The sequence below is a fragment of the Haliotis cracherodii genome, unplaced genomic scaffold, assembly GCF_022045235.1.
Source record: "Haliotis cracherodii isolate W230 unplaced genomic scaffold, xgHalCrac1.p SCAF_8, whole genome shotgun sequence".
Taxonomy (NCBI): Eukaryota; Metazoa; Mollusca; class Gastropoda; order Lepetellida; family Haliotidae; genus Haliotis; species Haliotis cracherodii.
In genome coordinates, this window is record NW_027266341.1 from 9,181,739 (window position 1) to 9,208,881 (window position 27,143).

Genomic DNA, 27,143 nt, shown 5'->3' on the forward strand with positions numbered 1-27,143 from the left:
CTGTGTCCACATGGCTTCTTCCAGACAGCAAATCCTTCGACTGACGCCACCGATTCTCCCTGTTTTAAGTGGTGCTCAGATATAACGCCTGCATTCCACGTAGGCGTTTGATCACTCTCCGGCTCAACGTACACTACATGAAGCAAAAGTTTAAAAAAACGTAAAAGAGATTACGATTAATATTGTCCCTATCTCATGTGCAGAGATTATGTTTTTTTCTGTGTATAGTTTATGATTGTTGCTGCGGCCAAGATGATAATTTTATATTGCCAAAAACACATGAACATGTTTATTCGATAAACAAATACCCTAGGACCAATTATGTTCTTTGATAGAATCTCATTTTGGAGGAACGAACTGAATAGCTAGTCATTTGCATATAAAAATTCAAATTACCAGTTCAATGAACAATATATTGCATTTTGTGTTGAAACGACCCAGCCACCATCCTCCTTGAATTTAAACGGCACAATAATGTTTCACAAGAGATGATAGCAATTCTTGATCAAAAGCATCACTTAATAGCATTCATGCAATGTTATTCTCAAACATGTTCAAAGAAAATGTAGTATCAGACTATCCTTCATTGAGCTGATGCCACTTCATTTTAATACCTGACCCATAACATGCATGGCAGTGTGTTTCACTTCCAAATACAAACTATGCTATATTCCTGGCGGTGTTTGAAGCCTTTTTGTACCAAAGTGAATTTAATTTGCCTCCTTCCATACATCAAATCAAGCTGTAGTTGTTAATGTAGGTTGGACATCATATTTTTTTTAAAAAAGCAACCATTCATATTTTATTACTTTGTGAGCGTTGTTTGTAAATGAAATGTGACTCCTTATGCCCTGTAACCATTACTCATGCCGTCATCTTTGAGCCAAACCTAATAGTATTGATCCAACAGTGGGCAAAATATAAATCAGATAATCATGTCACTGCAATCTGCATTGAATAAATAATAGTTCATCTCACAGAGCTACATGAAAAACTAAAATCACTCATCTCATTTCTTGTAACGAAATGAGATTGGAAGAAACAGCAGGGGGTTAAAAAAGTGTAATCGTAAACATTGAAACTCAAACCAGGCGGTCGACTATTCAATGTCATCAATTAAACTTATTGGAACCAATTCACCGGGTATCAATCGCACGCAATGTCCCAAACTGTTACAGTCATGTTTTTATCATTGGCGTGATCCAAGAGTAGCAGAAGAGTCAAACCTTAATGCGCTGGGAGTCTCCTTTATTTGAATTACCGAACAGTCCTTTGGCTTAGCTTGATGGGAAGTTTCGTCCTTGGGGCATAATTACAACTATCTGAGTTCGAGGATCCGCCATGTCTGTCCACTAGTGACATGGTCAGTAGGGATATGTTTTGAGACTCGGGCAGCAAAGTGACAGTCTTATTTATGTTATACGACAACAACCTACGACATTTTACGCACGATATAAGAATACTGAAAAGCTTTGAATCCCACCGGTGTCCCTCAGGGATAATAGTGACTCTTCTTGGGTTGGTTGGTTGTCTGCGTATTCCCATGTTGCAGGCAAGGTATCTGTAAGGGCACGGAAACTTGCATCAACCATCGACCAGCTTCTTTTTTTTACCTAGACAGACACCATGCATAAATGTATAGGATCATGTATCGAAATTATGTCATAATTTGTAACAGCTAGTGGGAGATGGGGTGACTGGATGTACAGTGAGTGACGGCATGGTGTAGCTTTACGCTGCAATATTCCAGCTATATCACGGCCGTCTGTAAATAATCGAATCTGGACAAGGAAAGCTAATGGCTCTGTGCAACAATCCACGCCACCGGGACACGATGACAGACAATCGGTAAAGTCACAAAATTGGTCTCCCTCTTCTTTCATTTTTTGTCTTAAAGCAGACATGGAATATTGGGGATCTATTCTTTCAGGAAACTCCATACAGTGGCATGTATTGTTCCAGCTTAAATACACCTATATACATTTGTTTCATAGAAACGACGAGCCAGAATATATTTCACAGCACATTTCTGTCAGCACATACATATCGTCCAGTGACCTATTGTTTTAATTAATTGTGCATCTGCTCACATCATGTTTTGTACACGGAATGCAGTCTTTTTTAGGATGTCTTGCAGTAGTTGCAAACGGTTTACAGCTATTCAATATGGTGGTAGGGAAGGTGTAGCATATTTACAGATGGAATCGATATTTCAAAGGAGAAATAATGTCCCGCGGGAGGTTGTGTTGAGTATTTATCGCATCTCCCGATAAGCTGCCTATTTCTGACATTTTACACTGTCGGATAAGTATGTTATACTTTATCGTCAATCTTCAATCAGCACATTGGGGACAGCTCGTTTTCAGATGCACAGATCGAAAACCGTTTTGTCATCTCCAGATAGGGTTAATGTCGAGTTCAGTCCTTATAGTACGCTGGTAATATCAAACAATTGTCAGGCGTCAAATATTGCACACGAGAGACTTGACAACATTCAGTTTACTAGGTTACGTAGATGGCTGCCCGAACATAATTGTGAACAAGTTCTAGACTGTTATTCGCAATTCATTTCGCCTTGAGGTGAGTAGTGCTTCCAACACGTAATTTATGATTTCATCCTTGAGAACCTTGTTACCATGCACGACATTTCTCATGACGGGCTTTAGAAATCTTTGACAAGAATTCGATTGAAGCAACCGAGTTGACAGTCTCTGTACCCAATCACTGTTTATATGTCTACAAGCTGGCATGGCAACGATTTACTTCAGAAGCAAATGCAATCATCCTTTTCTGTGTTAGAGCGGACGCTGCTAATATGCACGTTCTGGTGTCGTTTCATGCTTTGCTCTGTCTTATCGTTAGAGATGAAAGAAGGCAGTGATGAGACCTAATGTTCACCATACATCTTTTTCCAGGGATATTGGCTCAATATACAGTAAGGCGAACAGCCTGTCTGTGTAATAAATGTCCATACATCTGCTGGATTTTGTAAGGTGTGTTGAAGAAACAAAATCGATTTAAGATCATCGTTTATATGCTTCGCGTTATCACCAAAGTATGTAGTGCCAGCGAAATCGACTTTAGTTGTACCCAAACACAAGATTCCGTTTAACGCCCCGAGAATTCAGGTCTATAGACAATGCATGTTCACATTTGTAAGCCGGGCCTCGGATTAGAATAGATCCTGACGAACCACTGTGTTATAGACAAGAGGCTACTAAAGTGGATGAGGTGGTCAGGCTCTGTGACTGGAAAGGGCTGTAATCGTGCCACGATGGCGAAATTATTTGTTTCTTTACAGTACCAGGCTTCCCTGGTCCAGACCTACATGTAGATAGATTACTGCAGCGTTATACTACGCTCGGTCACTCAAATTCACACGTCGTCGATTTAACAGATTAAGCATTTAACATTGCTTGTTGTGAAGCATCATTGATATTGTATTTCATCTTTATAGTCATTTTCGGATGTGTTTGACATTAGATGAATGACACGGACACAAAATGCCGGTACAATCTATAGTGCCACTGTATTGCCAACATGACAAAAAGAGCAGCATAACTGACTATGAATGACTACAGTGGTGATATGTGTCCCCCTCGTGGCTAAAATACACTCTCCAAAAATTACACTTTTGATTGTATACGTAGACTTGACTTTCTCAAAGCCATCAGAATAATCTTTCTACGAAAATCAATGTCTTTATCCACAAATACAAAAAAAAACGTCTGCGTGAAACATTGCTTAAGAAGCCTCATTAAACCACGTTAATCGTTTCTCGTCTTGATTGAGTATCCCGTGGGGAATCCACTTAGAGAATTCTGTCTACACACACGTATGCACATGTACATAAATGCATATGCGAACCTACCCTGTCATGTGAACATAAACTACCATCGAAATTATTAACACACCCATATTTGGTGGTTGCCTAAAATGAGAAAAAAAGAAATGGTTATGCGATAGTAAAGTATTTGACACCGGTATCATAAGTGATGTTACATGCATCATACCGATGAGATTCAGTTTACATGGGGATCGCAGTTTTCGCAGTAAGCAATGGTAACACCACGGGTTGAAGAAGGTCATCACTGTAAATCTGGCCGTTGGGGATGACAAGTCCCGTCCGTTCGTTGCCCACCACCAACCCCCACCCACCCATCCATACACACACCGAACCATCAGCACACCGCCTATATGTGGATGCACTCCCCTGTCCCCTCGAATCTTGACAGACCAGTAACTGAAAAGAAGAATCATCCCCACCTAGGCATGATAACAGGTCAAGCAGCTTGACCACCCGATCCTTTTAGTCCATTATAATTATTGAACGACGTGCATGGGATACGATATCATATGTTGATCTGAAGGTTACGTGAAAGCTATGGTTCTACCTCGCCAAAGTGCGAAAGTTGTGTACAACCACTGAGTTCGAGTATTCGTTTACAATTCTGATTAAAGAGCGAAAATGGTCAAACAAAATACAGCGTTGCTTACTGCTCGTTGTATTTTTTCACGGATTACAATAAAATTGCAGCAGAATGTGAAGTTTGATGACATATATGCTTAATTTTCGTATGAATATATTTAAACCAAATCAATAATGGTAATGTAGTAATTCCTTTTACTGGCAAGCAACATCGTGGTCTACTGGAAAATAACAGACTTAGCAACCGTTAAATGGCACGTGCATTTCTTCTGCTTCTGCAAAACCGGTAATTATTTATATCTATTTAAAAAAGCCCAACGTCAGTCAACAGATTGAGAGGTACCAAACCTAAGGCACCGAGAACAATGGGAAGTCGGACAACTTGGTGCTTGGGATGAAAGCGTGACATTTCGAAAGCGAGTTCCGTCCGCATAACTTTGTTTATCCTGAATCGTGTCAATCACATTGGTGTCAAAAGGGACAGAAATCTCAATGACGTAAATGATTTCATTGGATTTATCAAAATGGACAAGATCAGGTATGTTGGCCTGGATAGGACTTAGGCTGTATACGGGCCTATTCCAAAATATGTTCTATTTATCATTTTCCATGACGCCCTCCACGTGTTTTGGGTCGTACCATAGATGGACCTCTGTGTCAAAACTGCAGGCATGTCGAAGACGGTAATAAAATGATCAAGCCACTCCATCATGTCGCTTAAGATACTGTGTTTGTGCCAAAGCAGGGCACCCACTTACAATGTGTTGGACAGTCTCATTAAATTCATTGCACATTCTAAATTTCATATTTACATGTTGATGCAAAATCAAACATTGACAGTTTCGAGTTGGAAGTGACTGGTCCTGAGCAGTAAACAGAAAGCCTTCGGTTTCACATTTCAGGCCAGCCGACTTCATTTAAGCGAAGGATTCTGCAGGGCTGCTTCTTCTCAACACACTGAACATAAACCCGATGCACGATGCAGTGGTCGTTCAGATAGGCTGGGTCTTAGCCGATTTGATATTATACTTTGTTTGGTTGACACTCAATTCTGTACCATCAATCAGTACATTGACATTGTTGTTGTTGTTTTTATTATTATAATAACTTATTTACATAAGTATAACATCCTTTCTGAAAAGCTCTGAATCGACGTTGACCTCATATGAAAACATGCCAGTTACAGAAATCTGATATTTTCTTTAGTCGATGATATTATGTAACGTCTCCAACCTTTGAACTGACTCAGCGACACACTTACCGCTTTTGCTTTCATAATCAATTGATAACGTCACATTTCAATAAACAATTTGAACGCATGGACACACTGGCCTTCTTACCAAATGAGACTGGGAAAAAACGATCATTTGATTTCGACACTCAATACCAGTCTAGAAATAGTAGTAATGCACGCAATATTTCTTTGTTCCTAAATTTATTAGTGCCTTCGAGAGGATTCATAGGGTCTCAGGCGTGAGATTCACCTCTCTGTTTCAAATTGTATACATGTGTGTCTTTTTAGAACATTATTGCATATAATACGTATTATAATCATACGATATTGGATACGCGAAATTAGGAATATTACATTACCTCTCGTATATTCACTTTGAAACAGGAATCTGTTTTCAACAGTATATCTTGTTCTGATGATGTTCAATTCATCCTTCGTGGGTTTCACCGAAGTGGTAAACGTCTGAGACCTGCATCACTTCGGGCTTTCCTCCCACATTAAGCTGACACGCCGTGATATAACTGGAATAATGTTAAAAGCGGCGTTAAACCCAACTCACTCACTCACTCAATTCATCCTAATGAAATATTTCTTCATAATAAAATATATAATACATTGCAGACGTTTACCATTTTGATGAAATCCACGAGCACAGTTGTGGTGCTGACAAACTTAGTAATCTGATCGAAACGGGATTCGAACCCACGATCGCCGCTGTTTGGTACCATGGAACGCAACCTTGCCTGCAGTCGATGGTGCCAGTCATTACCCCTGATATAAGAATAATGTCACAAAAGAAAACGTAAAAGCTTTAGAGTGCTGGATCCTTGTATAACTGACCCAAGGTATTCCAAACCTACATGAACAGGAAACACCACCTTCTCGGCGATCTATGAATATTTTAAACGTTTATGTTGCCATTATAAGTTATATTAAGATATGTTTGTAGTAATCGGTCCTTATGCCTTTCACGTTCAATGGAATCTGGTTTCGGCGGAAAATTCTCTGGCATTGACGTTTTATATTTTATGTGGCCATTATTAGGTAATTTAGAGTTATTTTATATTAATTGGCGTGTCATCCTGTCTGTGAAGGTATGGTGTTTTAGTAGTTATATTTGTATTACATTATCATGTATACAAATGCCCTGAACTAGTTCATCAAAAGAAGTTCCTTAAATTACGCACACATATATAAATTTCAAAAGGAATTTTAAACGCCAGAGAATAATCAGTCTCGAATTTGTGCCGGAAGGTATAAAAGGCAAAAGAGTGATGACTATTACATGTAATCAGTAATGACACCAGGTGTTCGTTCGCAAGGGTAAGCAAGTGCTGCCATACCGGTAGCACCCGCTACTCTCTCACTTGTCATTAAAAAAGTAAGTGTGTTTGTTAATTTGTTTAATTGTTGATTCACTCCCACACAGCAGCTTACTCTGTAGTAATGATTCGTTACATTTTCAAGTTTACTACATTATGCGTTTTTGTGTAACCAAACATGCTAGATTTATGTAGTGTTCCCAGTCCTTTCCGTCCTTATGTCACCAAATATGTAGGCACCGTGTAATGTAACCTTCCTTTCCGCTGTTAAGTAATCAATGATATCATTGTGTGATGTAATCAGTCCTTTACTATTTTAAGTAAACAAATGTGCTAACACACTGTGTACATTCATCACCACTCGCCCATTTCCGTAACCTGCAAGAAGACTCGCCCCCCGGTCACGAATGACACTGTGTAATGTTACCATTCTTATTCGCATTTAAAGTAACCAAGTATGCTAGTATTGTGAAACATAATCAGTCCTTGGCGTTTCTATGTCACCAAATATGCTACCACACTGTGTAATGTAACCACTTACTTCTGTTTTATGTAACCAAATATTCCAGCAGTAAGTGTCATGTAACCACTCCACTCCGTTGTTTTGCGTGCATGTTGACAATGAAATTTCTTCAAGACAGCTAAAAAGGTGTTTGTTTACACAGTGCAACAGAACTTGGAACGTGTCCTGCTACACAGAACAATATTGCGCTGAGATTATTGCAGCTACTGTACTTGAACACAGAACACGATATCGAAGCTAAGACTTAGAAGGAAAATATTTATACGGCATCGGCGCTTCACTCTAAATCCTGCGCATCTGTCATGTTTATGGCCAATAAAAATATTTTCCCTCGTGATATCAAGCATAATGTTATCCGAGTGCAAAGTGTGCCCAGTTTTGTTTGCTTGTATACTTGGTTTGTTTGTTTGTTGTTTAACGCCGCATTCATCAATATTCCAGTTATATGATGGTGGTCTAAAGAATAATCGAGTCTGGACAAAACAATCCAGTGATTGATTTCATGAACATTGATCCACACAATTGGAATACGATGACATGCATCAACCAAATCAGCGTGCCTGACCACCCGATCCCGTTAGTCGCCTCTTACTACAAGCATAGTCGCCTTTTATGTCAAGCATGGGTTACTGAAGACCTATTCTGTCCTGGACTTTCATGGGTCTGGTATTCTTGGTGGAAAGGTAAAAGAAATACCGCGAGACTTGAATCAATTCGTCAAAAATCATCCAGCGCAGATATTTTTAAACATTATTTAAACTGTCCTTCCTAGACAAAAGGACGCGGTCGATAAGTTCATAAATACTGATGTACTGAGGGGATAGACGTGACGTCAAAGAACGTGAATAATGGTAATTGATTCGCGCTAAATGTAAAGTTGTTGTCGATGCTCCTCGGTTTTTCAGTCTCAGGTGCATTGCAACACTAACTATTGAAAGTTAGAGACCCATAACGAGTTTATTTTTGCAACATTTATTAAATGAAATCAGAATATGAAAATAGATATATTCCTTAGCGGTCGGGCGGTGGTCAGCAAAAGTATGGACTAACGTTGATTCGTTAGAAGTGGCGTACCAGTCACAATACAGGATTAAAACATGTCACGATAAATGTCGTACTAATGTTGAATCCGAGCATACAGTTAGACATGTCGGGGCGTCTTTCGCAAGGTTATGGACGTAACGCTGACAAATATGATTTTTGTGGGCTACGTTTCATTAAGTGTCTACTCTTTGGGACCGACACGGGGGTATGAAGGCAGTGTCTCTACACTTAGGGATGTTCTGATAACTTTTAACACCGTTGTACAGAGCAAACTCTCTGTTCTGGACGCATGAATTCGATGATTCAGCATTTTTCCAATTACCTTTCCTCAAAGGCACATGAATTGTATATGACGCCATTTTATCAGGATATGCCATAGCATTATAGCTGTCATTGCATTCAAAGCCTGTGTCGCTATGATCACAGATTCGATAGAAATGTAAATATAAATAACAAAATATATTTCCATTGTCTCAATATCCACTCTACAAATCCATCATACGATTCCGAATATACAACACAACTGTGAAGTATGTGTTGTTATTATCATCTAAACCAGAGCAATTGATCATAACTCATTATCTTCGCAATATCCCAGACATTAATATTGTTTCATGTGCAACTGTGTTTTCGATTAGTTTTGATAACATTCTAACTGTATCGGACAAAACGGAAATTTGTCTTCCAAGTCTTTCTTTGGATATAGTTGTTTGGTCTAAGTAGGAATTCTTACATACGAGATGCACGATTTCTTCTCAGCGTGTGATAAATGAATTGATGAAGTCCTGGCCAGACACCGGAATCTCTCGAATATGCATGCACCCAACAAGATGTAGAAAATAGTGAAAGATGAATACTGCGCATGGGAAGCAGTTAAATAAAATGGTTAAATACTCAAGGAAAGATCCTGCTCTATGTAAGGGGTCTCCATTAACATTTGTCCCTTTCCTTCTGCAGGTGAAATTCAGTGGTCTAACAGGAAATGTTGCATTTGATCGAAGGGGCCTACGAACGGATTACAGGATGAGTGTGTTTACTGTCAGCCTTAACAATGGGCCTCAAAAGGTAAGACCAATCACTAATGCTGTTTCTTCAGTGATGCCAATATTTCATGTGATGGACTGTCATATATATGTCATTATTATGCGATTTTTGTACCTAATTGGTTAAATCCATACAATTTGTGAATGTTGTTCGTCTCGGGGGCATTAACCCAGTATCGAGACGACCTGTACATAATCAAGGCAGATAAACCATTGCCAGATACTTTGAAAACGTCCCATTTGAAGGTTATCACTACACCGTGAAACCCAGAAACCGAGCGTGACCTCTCGGTACAATTTAGTCGACGCGTACGTCTTGAGTGATGTTGATCAATTCTAACCCCGGCCCCCACCATGTTAAGTTGAGAAGAGTATAACGTCAAGTGTGAGTGAGTTTAGTATTGACGTCGATTTGAATGGTATTTCAGTTATGTCATGGCGTGTTATTTTGATGTGCGAGGAATACTAGAACTGATGTAGGTATGCATCGTTTACCACTTCGGAGAAACAAAGAGTTCGGGTATGTTTGTGACAATACAAGAAATATGGGAGTCGAACCCAAGATCATAAGTTTACGGCAAGCCGATGGGAACTGCTACGCCATTGACAACACTCTCAACGTAAAGAAGTAATAACGATAAATGCATGTCTCTTGTTTCGCCTCACATGGCTTAATTGAATTCGGAATACATTTGAATACATCCGCACATATAGCATTTATTACTTGTAAATCACGAAAGGTCTAACCTTTTACACGCTCTGTGAGAAGAATTATATTTGTGGGCGTATCATGTCTCCGTATCTCATACGCTCACGTCAGATTAAGAGTTTGTGCTGTAAACAGTGACAGCTTGCTATTTGAAAGGTAGAATGTCTTTTTATCCCGTTCCATTCATCTCTGTGGTGATCCTCACTGCAATGGGTTATTGACCATTGGCCATCATGATCATTCAAAACCCTACTAAACATGATACATGACCTTTTAATGAAGACATAGATGAATTCAACTGTTGCATGTTTGATGTGTGATGCTCCAGTCCTTCGTGATTCAGGAGACATCCCTGGCTCCAACTGTCGTATAAGTAGGACATTTCCTAATCGAATGAACTATTCTACCCAAATGTATCTCTTTGACAATACCACCACAAAAAGGCAGTGATGTTTTTTTGCGTCTATATGGTTTTGGTTGTTAACTTCTATGCATACGTCTTGCATGTATACACTACACAAGTGTTGAAAATAAATACTACCAAATGTAACGAGAAACACGTGCAAGTGTCCATGAAATACAAAAGTCGAAATGTATGTATATAGTATAATATACTAACAGAAAAATATGACCGTGCTTCATATATACTTCAATAAAAATAGTTTTATTCTGAAAAAGATTATGCATCTATCAATATATTTTCATGAAGACATCACCTCGACTTTCAGGTCGCGATTCACAATTTGCACGTGTACACATATTTAAATGTTTTCGTGTTTGTTGAAAGCATGATACTCATATACCTGCTTTTAAAGTGGGAACTGCACACACTGATTGTTGAGCTATCCGGTACACATAAAAACACTTTGGTTTAACCGTAAATAACGCTTACACAATGCCAGGGCTTGCTGAAAAGCAACGTCAACCACCTGGTGTCTTCTGACATTGCCTTGGTCTAGCCTGATGGAGGATAAGCATATACTCCGAAACGTTGTGTTCCTCATAATAAAGAAGTTGACATCCATTTATCCTCTTCCTTATTATCACCTGATGAAGGAGTAAGCATATACTCCGAAACATTGTGTTGGTCATAATAAAGAAGTTGACATCCATATACTCTCTTCCTCCTCTAAATCCCTTTCAAAGACCTGAAACTGACATTGTTAATTGAGCTGTTACACCACCCCTCTTTCATGGAGTGTCGCTGTAACGGAGTATGGGTTTTGTTAATGAATTTATAATGATAAAACACAAACTATTACGAATAAGCAAATGCAATGTCCACTGCATTTTTTTCAATTTACACCACGTCAGGTGAAGCTCAGCTACTTTTCCGCTAGAATATGTGGGCAACTTCAGAAAAATTTAAACGAATATGCTATTGATAGTATACAATATCAGGTTTCTCTTCATGAGTTTCTGAAATACACGCTACGTAGTATATTCATCTATAAGATTTCAAATTCGAAATAAGCATTCATTATGACTGATATGTACCAATACGCCAACATGAAGTCAACGTGAAATCTGGCTTTTACACTGAACGAGCTGCAGGGCACAAAACAGGTCGGAAAGACATTTCGACCTTCATTCGGTTTGCATGAGGCACGACTCAGCAAATGACACAGTGTCTGGCTAATTGGACAAGCCTCCAACAAACACTGTTTCTTCATTGTCAGAAATAACAGCGGAAATATTGTTTATGGTCTTTTAGAAAATGAGATATTCAAATTAGTGTCGCTGCAAAAGGTTGACAAAAAGTTATTTTACGGTGAAGGAATATCTTCACAACGATAGGAACAAACCAAACATCGGTATGCACAGCACAACCTATACACTCGATGCGTATTGCCTTCTGTCTCAAATTCTATCTGAGAGGTATTAGCCAGATTAGTACAGTACTGTTCAAAACGAACCTCCCCACGATCACCATCCAGACGTGGTCGCTCTCGACCGAGGAAATGTTTGTTTGTAACAGCCGTCTACATGCTAGAAAATATACATAGAAAAGACTGTTTTATGTTAGATTATTGAAACTGAAACATTCTTTAACGTTTTCGGGTTTTTTAATGTCAAGAAAATCTTACTGAAGTCATGCTTTCGTGGTCAAGTGACGAAGAGCGAAGGATCGTAGGTTCCATCCATTGGCTGAGTCATCTCACCCCGAGGCGTCAGTTTAGCCAAACCGGATGTCACCTTTCCCACATATGGGATTAAGCAAGAAAGATATTCATTCAACCAATCAGTTTGCAGCGCCGCACATTCCTATTCATTTTGTATTGTATCATATTACTCTCAAAAACCCTCAAAAACAAAACGTGCGTTCAAGACGTCATCGTGAAAACCACGTTGGAGAGTATCAAAACGATAGGCATGAATTTAAAAAAGCTAAGTATTCATAATTATGCATATGTGTTAACCACGTGCGTAGAACTAGAGAAAGTGGTAATTTAAAGATATGTGCAATACTATTTGTAACCTGCTGAATTCATGGTTGAATTCGGACACTTTGATAAGGTACTTGTACAATTTAATACATATGTCCGGTTTAATACAGATTTATATACCTCATAGGGCAGACATTTTAGAAAAGGCCTACAGATGGGTTATGGTGGCATTTCTATGATTTCTGTTTTCTGTTCGACTCTTTGTATATGAAAGATAATACGGTTGTCGGCGAGTATTACGAATATTGTTTGAAACTGAATCTAGTTAATACTTTTAGAAACATCCTTAGGATACCATTACACTGACATGACTATACAGTGACATGCTTGTGAAGATGGAGTGTCAAACGAAGCCACTTAGCACAGTCATAAATATAGGCCGTTAGGCAGTTTCTTTGATAATGATAGACCAGTCAGGATACACAGTAGACAGCTCAAAACATTAATGAATGTTGATTATTTTTCTTTCCTTTAATCTCAACTTATTGTTCCTAAAGGGATGTATGTTAAATTCAAGTAAACGTATAAAATATGAAACAGACATAAGCGGGTTTTTTTCTGAAGCAAGCTCTATTTTCTACAAGATGATGACAAGCTGCCTTCCATTATTTAAGACTAGCTATTGAAGCCGCAAGCATAAGGCTGCATTAAAGAAGTGTTTATCGGCCACATTTTTCGTTAGCGTGAGGAGGTAGGTCATTTGTCATTGATCAACGTCGAATTAATACTTGTAAATTTTTTTCTTATCCAAAAGCATGGGATTTATAGTCTGAAATTGCACAGATATCGAATAGAAGCTCACCATGTTTAAATTGAAAATTCATTTGGAAATATAACGAAACGATTTTTATATTTCTGTCACATTCGGGTTGAACGAAAAGTTCAAATACATTTATATAACAGAGAAGATCCACACCAACTTGCCAAAAGCGATTCTATTATAGTTTTAAAACGTTAGGATGAAAACATAAGTGAGGAATGAAGAACATATTTTTCCGAATAGGAATACCAACATTTGGGCACAAATACAACTCGACCCTTTAATTATGTCGGTGTCGATTGTGCATATTTCTATGAATCCTATAACGTTTCTTAAAACGCGGAAAATTTCAAAAAAAAAGAGTTAGTGGCATTAAAATTGACTGTCGCTCAGCGAAGCACTCTTCTCTAAATATCTTTACTCTTATCCTATCTGCTCTATACTCAAGTGTGTCTGCGCCATGATAGAACAATATTTACCCCGTGCCATGTAGACGGTGAAGGAATCAAGCTATTCGACAACATGCGAATTTTATGTCTGATGTGAATGTAATGTAATCATGGACGTCGACGTACGTCATTGGCGGTTGATAGAAATATCACAGATAGCGTCATTTTCGTAAGCAATCTGTCTTTATGTGATTTATTCAAATTAAATGTTTTGACTATCTTATTATATAATTAGTCAATTTTTTTCAATCATGGTTACATGGGTGACCTGCAGACGTGTCCATCATAATTAGGTGGGGATGTACTATTTATTTCTACTTGTCATTGAAATATGTTATTTCAAACTACTTGGGCACGCCAGAAACCTATGATTGTGGGTTCGAATCCCGGTTCGCCCTGATTATGTTTCTAGGTTTGTCAGCACCATACCCGTACTCGTGGGTTTCACCGAAGTGGTAAACGTCTTAGACCTGCATCACTTCGGGCTTTCCTCCCACATTAAGGTGATATAACTGGAATACTGTTAAAAGCGGCGTTAAACCCAACTCACTCACTCACTATTTCAAACTAAGTGCATCCTAAGTAACCGTTGCATATGTCGTTGATATGTGGTCCCACGTGGCCGACTGTCCATCCAAGGTTTCCCGTTTACACGAGTACATCTCATTCATATATGTCATATAGAGTTTAGGATACCTTTGCATGATGATATGTCTCAGTTTATGTACACTAATACATCCGAATCCATGGGTAACCTTTCCCATGTGTGCATGTTGATACTAGTATATATGTGTCAATATTTCGAAATAGCCTTTAGGGGATGGAACTGTAAGACATGCTGATTTGATCCACATACAGTATAGACAATATTGCCATCCTAGAGATACTTTTCCCATGTGTGCATGTTGATACTAGTATATGTCACTATTTTAAAATAGCCTTCAGGGGATGGACATGCTGATTTGATCCATGTACAGTATAGACAATATTGCATCCAAGAGTTATTTTTCCCATGTGTTCGTGTTGGTATATGGCAATATGTCAACATACCTGCAGTCAGGGGATCATCTGTAATGCATATGCATGCTGCTTTGGCCATATATTGTACAGACAATATTGCATTCAAGGAATACTCTTCCTAAGTGTGCATGTTGGTTCCTGTATATGTCAAAATGTGAAAATATCTGCATTCAGGGGATGGATCTGTAATACATAATACATACTTTTCTCATGTGTGCTTGTTGGAATGTGTCAATATATGAACATAATCTGCAGCCCAGATATACATGTTATACAGATGTATGTTATACAGGTGTCCCGGGGCGCCCTTAAACAAGTGTGCATGTTGTTATCTGTAAATGCTTGCACATCCTATAGTTACCTTAGACACGTCTATGCATAAAAGTGTGTCAGTGGAGAGGCTGTACTCCATCCCTGATATATTAACCATTTTCCAGTTGTTGATATGACCCTGTATGCAATCTTCACATAATTATATATAGAGTGAGTGAGTTGGGTTTACTCGTGTAAACAGGAAACCTTGGATGGACAGTCGGCCACGTGGGACCCTCATATCAACGACATATGCAACGGTTACTTAGGATGCACTTAGTTTGAAATAGTGAGTGAGTGAGTTGGGTTTAACGCCGCTTTTAACAGTATTCCAGTTATATCGCGGCGTGCCAGTTTTATGTGGGAGGAAAGCCCGAAGTGATGCAGGTCTCAGACGTTTACCACTTCGGTGAAACCCATGAGCACGAGTATCGTGCCGACAAACCAAGAAACATAATTGGGGCGAACCGGGATTCGAACCCACAATCATACGTTTCTGGCCTGCCCAAGGGACGCAACTCTGCACAGCGAATCGCGTAGCCTTAGACGACTGGGCCTCCCGTGTATAGAGAGCTCTGGCAATAATTTGTACTACATCCAAGAGATACTCGTGATATGTTATTTGTGGATTCTACATAAAGTTACATTCCAACAAAATGTATTCCATTTTAATGTTAACACGCAAGCAGCTATGGAACACTTTGATCTGCTTAACTAAAGAACCACGTCCCATATCCACCAGTTATGACTGAAATGAACATGACGAAGTAGTTCGCATGTAATCCGAGAATTTGAGTCAACTGACCACATGCAGAGACACATTTTTCATCCGAATTATCATTTCCTGCCGACACGAGATCTCATGATTCCCTGCTCATGAGGAATATGATATATTCATCAATGGTAAACAGTGTGCCACAATGCATTTGGTCTTGGACGTTATGAAAAAAATATTCCTGTTTGTTTTAGAAATGTTAATCCTTTGAGAAAACACCAGAAGCTGGCAACGAACACCAGACAAAGCAAATCATGTATGGCTCCTACATAAAATGGACGTTAGAGGATAATGGAGACCTATGAAAGATGCATGTAGCTGTTATCAATAGTTCGATTTTATCAGTCGCCTATTCGTGCTGTGGTAACGCGCGGACAGAACCCTTTTATCACAGTCGGTTTCAATTATGCTATTGCTTAAAAACACGGGGAAAAGTATCACTAGTGTTTGAATTAATCAAAGTTATAGATATTGGTTCTGGGATTACAGATCCCCATTCGCATAGTATGGTGAAGGACCAAATGTGATTTAAATCTGGACGTCGAGGTATAGTGTTTCTAATTTACAATCCTGGAGTCCGACTCTGGGGATTATAAAGAACATTTGGGCCACTAGAACCTCGTTATAAGTTCAGATCGAAGGCAAGTCTATTCAGGTTTTATATGAGCATAAACCTACTCCAACTGGACCGAGCGTTGACTGCGGTCAATATCACACGGGGCTCTTTGCTCCTTCTTATATACGAGAGCTATAAAACAAGATTTGATTAAATATGATTGATTTTGGGAAAGAAATGTTTTACTGGAGTCTACGCGAACGTGTCATCCCAGCCTTTTGCTCTTGAATGTTAAGGGCATCTCTTTACGAAATCACAGGCTGCGAACGCTCGGAAAAGAACAAAAACACACATACTGTAAGTCGAAATTTCGATATGCTGTCAATTAGCGATTGGAAGTTGGACAATTATTGCCATCTTGTTTGCTTAGATTTCCTAGACTGGCGTTATAAAAAAACAGCTAATGTGCCATTCATTTGGTTGAAATTAAACATTTCTCAAGGATAATTTCTTAATCAGTGAAGAAATTAGGCAAATGTGTATATCCAAAAGTTTTATGTACAACTATGCTAAGTTATACATGTTCTTAAAGGACAACAGGTCGTTAGGCTTTCTGTTTACGCCAGAGGCGATAGTCCAGAATAAGCTCACAGCCAAACATTGAAATATAAAGTATCGAAGTTGTCCTATAAATCTGTGTTGCCTGTGTAAGGTCAAATATATTATTGATTGTGTTTATTGACTTTATTGATGTGTGCAGTGGTCCGGTCGGTGTCAATAATTGAATCATTTGAATCAATGTCAGTGTTTATTGTTTTTCGTCTTTCAGATTGGAGAATGGGATAGCATATCCGGATTAAGAACAATATATGATGCTGGAGACCAAGGTTCCGCTAACGACAGTTCTAAGTCATCAAAAAGTCGCAAGGTTGTTACCACTATACTGGTATGTATGGCTTCCGGCTATTATATACACAAAAACCTCCTCCGTGGTCAAATTGAAAGACGTCTTCCCGTAGAGCGGATGGTCGGGTGTATATTCACTGGCCGCATCGTAAAATACGTTCTAATGTGATACTTGTTGTTACGCTGCCTGGCGCTCGGCATTAAGGAGACAAAAGGCTTCGGAGTCAGTACACTGTGACCAGGCTATACTCCGGCATGGTATCTCTGTGACTCGTACAAGCAGCCACACACACGTGAATGCACGTCGGTATGATAAACAATACTGAACGCGATGTTAAACCCCATTTCACATCACCTCATAGACAATGGTTATTATTCACTGGCTATACACGTAAAGCAAACCTATGTTATTTTACACCAAAAATGAATAAGGAAATTAATCATAAGACGATGCTATTATAATGACCTCATAAATGAGAAGTTGCGACATAATAATAACATTACGAAACTCATTCCCCACGGATATTACACTATAAGGTATGTGACTTATTAGACTATCACTCACCCTGAGATAGCTTGACAACACTAATAGCGATTTACATGTTCAAATCTCTTCAATTTCTCCAAGTGCATTGCCTTGTCTTATTTGATTTCAATACTTCTCATTGTACCATGTTGGGAACTACAAGCATTAATATCATACACGATCTACCTCTCATGCTCACTGTCATTAGGTTGTTTTTTTAAATCATTCTTTTTAAGCGTTTGTAGTATGTAAATTGACTTGTAATGCATTCTGGCTTTTTCACACACGTTAAGTTTTGGACGTCGTAAAGTGCATCAGGACACTGTTAGAATTGTATCGCATTGCAGGTCACGTCGTAAAAAGCATCAATACTTTCACTTCGACCGTGCTGAGTGGTCGTCTAATTGCTTTACTCTGAAAATACCTTCGGCGACAGGACTGTTAAACCGAAATTAAAGTATGGACCTTGTGTTCTGAGGTCAGAGCTGAGTTCCTAACACCGCCTTCAGGGTTCAAATAGTGCCGATGTCACTTCACGACGTGTCAGACGTAGATACGAAAGGGGAAAGCTGACTAATCATGGGTTAGGTGTTCGTCTGGGACATAATTCGGCAGGGAAGACACGTTCATTAGAGGTCGAATGAAGGCGATTGCAATGAACTGAAGGATAAGTCTGCTAAGTACGTCTTGTCAACGTCCCAAACCGTCGACGCCGCCGACAAGAATACCTACAGTTCCTTTTTAAACCGACGGCGAACATAACATCCTGCCAAGTAGCTGCTTAGGTTTAACATTCCATGCATATTAGTTGACAGACGTGCTATTACCTTCTGATGAGGATTCACTTGCAGGGGACATTACATGCCCGGATTGTCAGCAGCGTCATAGAATTGTCGCATCACGTTGCCAGGAAGGGAATCATTGAGAGTATGTCTAGTTGTATAAACCGATAGCGAAGACTGCAATCTGAGACAAAGCCTCCTGTTGGTCATATATAGGAAATGTTAAACACTGTTTACACTGTGGGGCTTTGCTTAATCTGAATCTCGAAGCGTGAGTGATGTGAATGAGAAATGGTATGATAGGTACTTATATGGAGCTTTTATAAGACTGTGTATTGCATATGCCTCATTTGCTGGTTGTAGCCTTGGCTTTCCCGTCACTCAAATTATTCATGGTCTGTTTCAAAACAAGTATTATGTCCTTGTTTGCAATTCTTCAATTTGGTTGTGATTCCTAGTTGATTAACTCGCTGTTTATTAAGACGAAATTGAAGAAATATTTAAGACATCATCAATTCACTGTTGCTTGCTCGCCTCTTTCATTTTGTTATTGCTCAAACAACAGTGCATGTACTTATCTTCTTGGTTTAAGTGTCTATGTTGGCTTGATTGCCATTGGGGCATCCTTTTAAAAGAACAAAAAGAATACAATATTCAGTGTTAGTTCTTCAAAGTAAATGTTCAATATACAGTGTAAATACAACATAGACGACCATGCAAAGAACCTATAAATATCACTGCAGTCTTTTTATGATCGAGATCAAAAGCTGATTCTCTAATCATAACCAGTAAGGCCAGTTAAGTGTTAATGTCATCTTCCATAAATGTTGCACTTTATGACTACGATAGGGATGAACAAATAGCGCGATGGAACAGAAAAATGTTTTATGTTTTTAACAATCTAATGTGTCGTCGGGCTAGTAATAGCATTACCTCGCCTGTGTGCCTGTGATTGTTTCACACCGCTATTTCCTCGAACAACACAGAGAGTTAACGGACACGAAACTTTGCAAAGACAATAAATAGTCAACTGACACGAAATCCCATTGCGGGTGTCGTTTCAAATATTCTTTCATAATATTCAAATTTGCTTGACAAAAACTATTTTTCAAATTCACGCCTTGCATATTGCCTAAGATCACATGTTAGACATGTTTAGGGTACATATTGTTTGACTGGTGAATAACATGGCGGCACATATGCGTTTAATAAAATATATTTATGTTATATCACTGGTGGGGTTTAAAGTCGGGTGCAAGATTATTTGATTTATAAAGCGACCTCCATGTATGTGTGTGTTTTTTCTGCTTTAGTGCTAGGTCAGTGAGTTACTATAAATATACAGTCATGTATTCCCTACTCATATACAGCACACTGACTCCGTGCCGATCAGTTCTTTGTTTTTATCCCCTTACCGGCGATCGTTAGGCAGGGTGACAGTAAGACAGTCCCCCCCCCCCCCCCCCCCTCCAACATCTTCCTGCCTCTATCCATTGCACCACGGTAGTAGTGATAATATAACATCGCGGGATTTGAGACTCGTTTAGACATCAGTGCCCACTTGTATCCCTACATTGTAATGTTAATGTATGGGAGTAACAATCATCTTAGCGCTTAGATCGCTTTGTGCAAGTGGGCCCAGGTAAGTTATTGAGTAAATAAATGTCTGTCGTGCTTTAATTATTTAGCATAGGATCAACGTCAAGGGTATGGCCGACACTGTTTTTCTGAGTGTACATATATATTAACGCTAGAGAAACCAATTCAATATCGCATAGGATTTAAGATATGAAGAAGAAGTTGATGAAGAAGAAGAATACGTTTATTCATGAATGAAGGCCACATGGCCGAGAGTTCATTTACAGGATTAATATATACTATGCACATGCACAAATTTTCTTACAACAAACGTTTATCTTCTTTTACATTTTTATTTACATTGGGAAATGTCTTTTTAAATATATGGACAGATTTTTAACAACACAATCATTTATTGTAGATAGAAGACTGTTAAATTTGGGAACAGATGGTTGTACATGGTAACATTTTGGAATTAAGATGTGTATGACATTCAATACCCTTAATTGAATAAAACCTCTTTGGTACTGACATTTTCGATTTCAAATATATCGAACAAGAACCACAGGATACTGACAATGACAATTAGGTCTTCGACCAAAACGTTCCAAATGTACACCGTCAATTTAATCCTGTCAGAAGCCTACGACCGAAGGATATCTGTCAGGATCATATAACATATATTCATGCAGATAAAGACCCATTATATGATACCTTATCGTTAATAGAAGTTAATATTTATTCAGGGGCGGTGGGTATCCTAGTAGATAAAACTTTTGCTCATCAGGCCGAAGATGTAGGTTCGATACCTCACATGGGTCCATTTCCCCGCGTCGTGATTTTTCTGGCACATTGCTAAACGCGGCGCAAAACCATATCATATTCATATTTCATTGCATAACATCTACATATATTATTTTTCCATTTCACTTGCAAATCTATGTTAGTGAAAAAGTTGCAAAAGGAATGCCTTTATGTATATTTATTCAAGAACATCTTCAGAATCAGTTTTGAGAAACCTTCCACGTGAAATGTGTCCATTGCCACGCCAGAATGAACCATTACATGTGTCGTTAGTGTTGTTAATTTAATGTACCGCTTTTAAGAAAATCTTTCAGAATGTCAGTGTTTTTTCACATCCAAACATGTCATTTACCATGTACTGCATCAGCAATTGTGATTAGTCTAAGAACTGGTATTTCCAAATTCGCATTTTAATTGGTGAACTGGTTCTGTATGTGATAGCACCACATCCAAGACGTGCCAGATAGACGTTTCCCCAAAGTAGGACTAAAAATATTGACAATTCAGTTAATTCTGCTTCGAACGCATCGAACGCGGAGACTTCCTCACTTTACATTTATCCGTGTTTATTTACAATAATAGCCTTCCTGTCTAGTGTTGTAGTGTTGCAGGTTGTTAATTGTATGTGAGATTGAGTATAACATTGTTCTAACGTTTATTGTTACGAGAATCGATATTAATTAAAAAAAGGAACTAAAATTCGTTTACACGTTCCTCTTTACTAATAAGTGTCACAAAAGAGTTTTCAGTTCCTCAATAGGGTTAATATGGATGACCATCGCCATTTGTCTGATTAATTTATTTGGAAAATGAAAAGCATGGGGTTTGTCAGTCGATGACACATGTCGTTTGTTCAAATCGTTCAGTTAAATGACATTTGAAAATCGTCAAAGACTCAATAATATTGCGAGAAATAACGCTATTGGTAGATCAATCGTAAGCATCAGTGGCAAGAGCAACATTTCCCGACTTCGAATATGGTATCGGCAAGTTGGTACCACCAGAGATCGTCCAAGACGAGGGAGACACGGCATGGTAGACTCCCAAGCAACATACATTCATGGCTCACGTGCCCTATCTGCACAGACTGTCCGTAACGTTACGAACTGGCCCCACGTATACGTTGGCGGCGCTGTACCCCGACGTAATCAACTTCATCGGCTGTAGTTGTGTTGATTCCATCATCAGTCGCTTCCACAACGTCATCGTGGCTTTTGGCTTTGTAACGTTTGGGTTCATGTTCAGTGCAACTTAACAGGTGTGTGTTATTTAATTGAGATCTTACGTCCTCACGTTGTCCCATCTCTGGAAGCACCAACTGCCATTGTTAAACATGACAACGCTAGTCCCCCAAAAGCACGAGCCTGCACTGATTTCCTGAGAGCTCCGAACATACACGTACTCTGGTGGTCTTTAATGTCTTCGGATCTTAACCCACTAGAGCATCTGTTGGATGAGCTATATATACGTTTACGCTAAAATCAACCTGGTAACATAAGTTGTAGCAATTACCCCAAGCTCTTCATGAAGAATGGGCTGCCATTCCACTCGGTTCATGGGGCATAAGGTCCTGTGCAGTTTTCACACACGGTATTAGGCTTAACTGGCATGCTTGAAATAGACACGTAACCGGCATCTGCAAAGACATCTCCGTCAAAGTTATATGATTTCGGTTTCACTTCAAAGAAACACATGTCCGACGTGTCGCCCTTATAGCCTTAAAGTCACAGAATGAATGTCTTGAAATACAAATATGCGTTTCTTTTTTCCGGGTAGTATACATTTGTGACGTTTCCAGAGAAAATGAAGTGTTAGATTCACATATTGGATTTATCTCACATCCCTGGATATATTCCCAGCATATTTGGTTTGTAGACGCGTAAACCATCAACTCCATAGGCTTACCCTCCAATATCGAATATGAAGTGTGAGATTCACCAATTTGTTTGATATTACATCCCTAATTGCTTCTTTCCAGTACATTTGGTTTGTGGACAAGTTAACAACCATGTTTATATATCTGAACCGTCATTATCCATGGAAACGTACGTCATCACACGCCGATTTGCCCTAATCGTTCTTAAGATAAATATATATATATACATGAAGGGAGATAAATTCAACGTAAGTATTTTATATCCATCTTCCGATAACGATGCACTTGAACAAAAGGCTTATAATGTTTCGCCAAACTGTCATGTAAAAATACACAATGAGGCGTTTGAACATCTGGTTTTGACATTTCTACCATGGAAAATTGGTGTTATTCTACGTCAAGTCTGTGTTATTTCCAACTGCTTTCTCAGTTTACCATCCGGTTTTTTTCCAGCTTCCACCGTTTTTGACGAAGAAGAAGGCGCCTGACAACGGAAAACCCCTCCTAGGAAACAATAGATACGAAGGTTTGCCGTTACCATTTGCTTCCAAATCACTAAATTGGGTATATTTGCTTATAGCTTGCCGATACCTCGGGATAAGCGATTTGTAGACGTGAATGGCGATGAAGTAAATTGGGCTGATCAACCCTACAGGAGAATACAGCACTGTATCGATCGAACGCCTCACGAAATGTCTCCAACATACAGAAAATGACTTTATATGTTGTGCCACTTCGGCTGCGCGCCACTTGGGTTATTTTGGCAAACAGGCTTAGTTAATTCTCAGTGGGCTCCACATGCAGATGGGCTTCTCGTTGAAGAAGATTTTGTAGCAGAACTGTCATTTTGATAGTGGAAAACGGTTTCCGTTACAAATGGAAAGCAAACTTTTTTCGGAAATGTCGAATTTAGTTGCTCATCAGATAAATCTCTTCTTAATGCAGATTTGAGGGCCAACTGTTGGCGAGCTTACTTTTGTTGGATTGCGTGCAAAGTGATATGTTTTCTGTAGAATGAGATTATTTTACAACCTTAATTGAATGCCTCTAAACAGTTTAGGTAACTGATTTCGAGTTGGGTTACCTTGGTAATTTTAACACAGCGAATGAAAACAACAATGAATCTGCAGCGAGGGACCGACCGTGTAACTACATGTTAGCATTGTCACAAGAACAGGCAATCACACACGAGTTCATGCAGAAAATAACAATAATGAATTATAATTCAACGAAAGAACATTTTTCTCTAGCAAGAAATAATGTATAATTGTAACTGGAAACACAATGGGAAAATGCGTTTAAACGATGAATGATTCTTGCGTGTAACGAAACGAAAATACATGTCTTGAAACGATAATATGTCCTTTATCTCTTTGATATCGTGGAGTTAAACATCCGAATTTGATTTAATTGCCTGTTACTCAGTTTCAGTTATCGGTGAATGTTATTACAAGAAAAACAAAAACAAAGCAATGTTATTATATTATATCAAATCACAATAATCACCATTGAATCTTTAAAAGTTATATCTCGTTTGTATGGAAACCTTATCCGTACGACCGACATGTTTGATTAGTTAATGTTTCGTCTGTAGGAGTATGGTAGAGACGGTGGCAAGAGTAAGCATGTATATTTTCTGATTATAATATTCCTGATCTTGATTTATGTTGCGTACCTTTCAAATACAAATGCAGAAGAGAGCAACGATGTTCTAAGTAGAATTTTCAATCCACGTGGGCAAAATTGGTTGATTGTAATATACATTTCAGTTAAAAGTTTCGTGGGTATTCAGTTGTGTAATATGATAAGAGCTGTCACTTTAGAAGTTAATTCATACTGTGGTTCTTGCAGGATTCTGCCGAGATCTGGCTGACGAGATTTCGGAGAAGCTTGAGTTTGACTACGAGATCCGCGAGGTTCGCGACGGGCAGTTTGGCGAGGAACTGGAAAATGGCTCGTGGAGCGGAATGATCGGAGAACTGAGACGTGGGGTGATGTCAGATCGTACTCAATCCCACAGTCGGCATTTTGACAAAGGCAATGGTTGTGCGACTGCAATATCGAAATTTACAAAGGAAATCCATTGTGCTCATGCCAGTAAACTTTGAAATTTCCACTTTTGAAATAAGTAAACGTCATAAAAAGCAGCAACAACATTCACAACACAATGATTGAAGAAGGGATTTATGTACGAATTGCATACTTTTAATGGTACTGTTATCTTTTTTCCAAAACAATCAACCACGCAATTCTTTCATATCTCTACCCTTATTTGTATCTTTAGTTGACGTCAGTAATGCTGTAGGTATGTTTTTTTTAAATTTGGAACTAGATTTTTGGGCACATTACCTTGCTTGTAAGATTCCTCTGCACGCTTGCATTGTTATGCAACAGAAATATAGTATCGATTAAATTTATGAAGTGATATGTTTTGCGTCTTTATGCTTTCATGTAAGTGTTTTTGTGCAAATATTGCACATTATTAAGAGTAATCATAAGCATCAGATTCCCATAGGAGACGGTTTTACTTTATGTGCATTGTCCTTTTGTATAGCTGCTCGAGTTCTATCTGAAGGTTAAAGCTTTAGAAATCTGATAGTGTGTCTATAATGTATTGATTATTGTTAGCAAATATTAAATTTTATCCGTATGACGATTAATCATTTCTGGCATCATATTTCAGATATATACATCATAAAAATAGAATTTTTATATAATTTCATTTCAAAATAAAAAGCCTTTCAGGCCAGGAATTGTCGATGATTTCAGATTGCACTTCAGATTGCTTTCGCCATTAAGAACGATTTGCGAAGAAGAATTTGTTTCAGGACATTAGGCGTTCTTTGACTTATGTTAAAAAGTAAGATAATGAATTGCTCCCAGAATGATCCGTAATAGATGCGAATTGTATGTCTCAACAGACAGATAAGCACGACTCTGCCCTCTTGACAAATATGGCCTATATCTGTGGAGCCATTTAATATGTCCGCCAATCTCCATAAGAGCGCAAAGCCCATTGTTTAGGGTACAAGAGCGTATACAAATTATCTCAAGACCCCTAATTTCTACGATCCAAGTCCATATCAGTAATTACTAACGTCAATAACCGAAAACCCTTAGTGACTGCTACTACCTACATTCACACGGATGTCATTAATCATGAAGTGCGTTCTTTCAACAGTAATGTCCATTTCTGCCTCCAACACCAAAGGTCAAGATAGCGAAGGCTGTCGACTGCACCGACACCAATGTCCATATCACTAATTACCGTTGTCAATTTCAGCACGCCAGTATTCCATCCGTTGCTTATTGATCTATCTTATTTCAGGTAGCTGAACTGGCAATTGCTCCATTAACAATCACAGCGGAACGTGAGCGGGTGGTCGACTTCTCGAAACCCTTCATGAACATGGGAATTAGCATTATGATAAAGCGACCTGACAAACAAAAACCTGGTGTCTTTTCCTTCATGGAGCCGTTTTCCATTCAACTGTGGGCATGCATAACTATAGCATACGTCGTCGTGAGCGTCAGCATCTTTCTTGTAAGCCGATTCAGTCCCTACGAATGGCACAATCTGACGTTGACATTTGGAGACATGATTCAGAATCAGTTCACACTGTCCAACTCCTTCTGGTTCTCCATGGGAGCACTGATGCTGCAAGGAAGTGACCATTGCCCAAGGTGAATTGATATTCATTACGATTGACGATATCGAGAAACCCACATACATATAGATGTTTGCATGTAAGGGTGAGACCCTATCAGCAGTGATCAATCTTAAAATGTCACAGGTTATCATGCAAAAGTGTATACGGTCGTATAAGTTATATCATCCGAAGATTATGTTGTAACTGGTACCTCTCTGTGACCTTACACCCTCTTTGCAAAAGAAGGATCTATTAATCTATATCACATTTCCCAAATGAGATAGGAAGATGAGCAGCAGCGTATAATGATATTTTTTTCAACATTAAAATCTGTCAGTTTTGAAATAGATAACAGAAAACTTGCAAATTTAAATTCTTTTTGGGGCGAAATTGGATAT

General features: G+C 38.8%; 1 protein-coding gene across 1 annotated transcript in view; it reads left to right on the top strand.

Annotated features, from left to right (window-relative positions):
• LOC139449470 (glutamate receptor-like) overlaps window positions 1-27,143 on the top strand; it is a 113,934-nt gene that overhangs the window by 77,961 nt on the left and 8,830 nt on the right. The window contains exons 8-12 of the mRNA XM_071230887.1: window positions 9,510-9,617; window positions 17,453-17,569; window positions 23,549-23,621; window positions 24,947-25,086; window positions 26,424-26,779. Of these exons, the coding sequence (XP_071086988.1) occupies window positions 9,510-9,617; window positions 17,453-17,569; window positions 23,549-23,621; window positions 24,947-25,086; window positions 26,424-26,779 (794 nt within the window). The remainder of the gene's footprint in view (window positions 1-9,509; window positions 9,618-17,452; window positions 17,570-23,548; window positions 23,622-24,946; window positions 25,087-26,423; window positions 26,780-27,143) is intronic.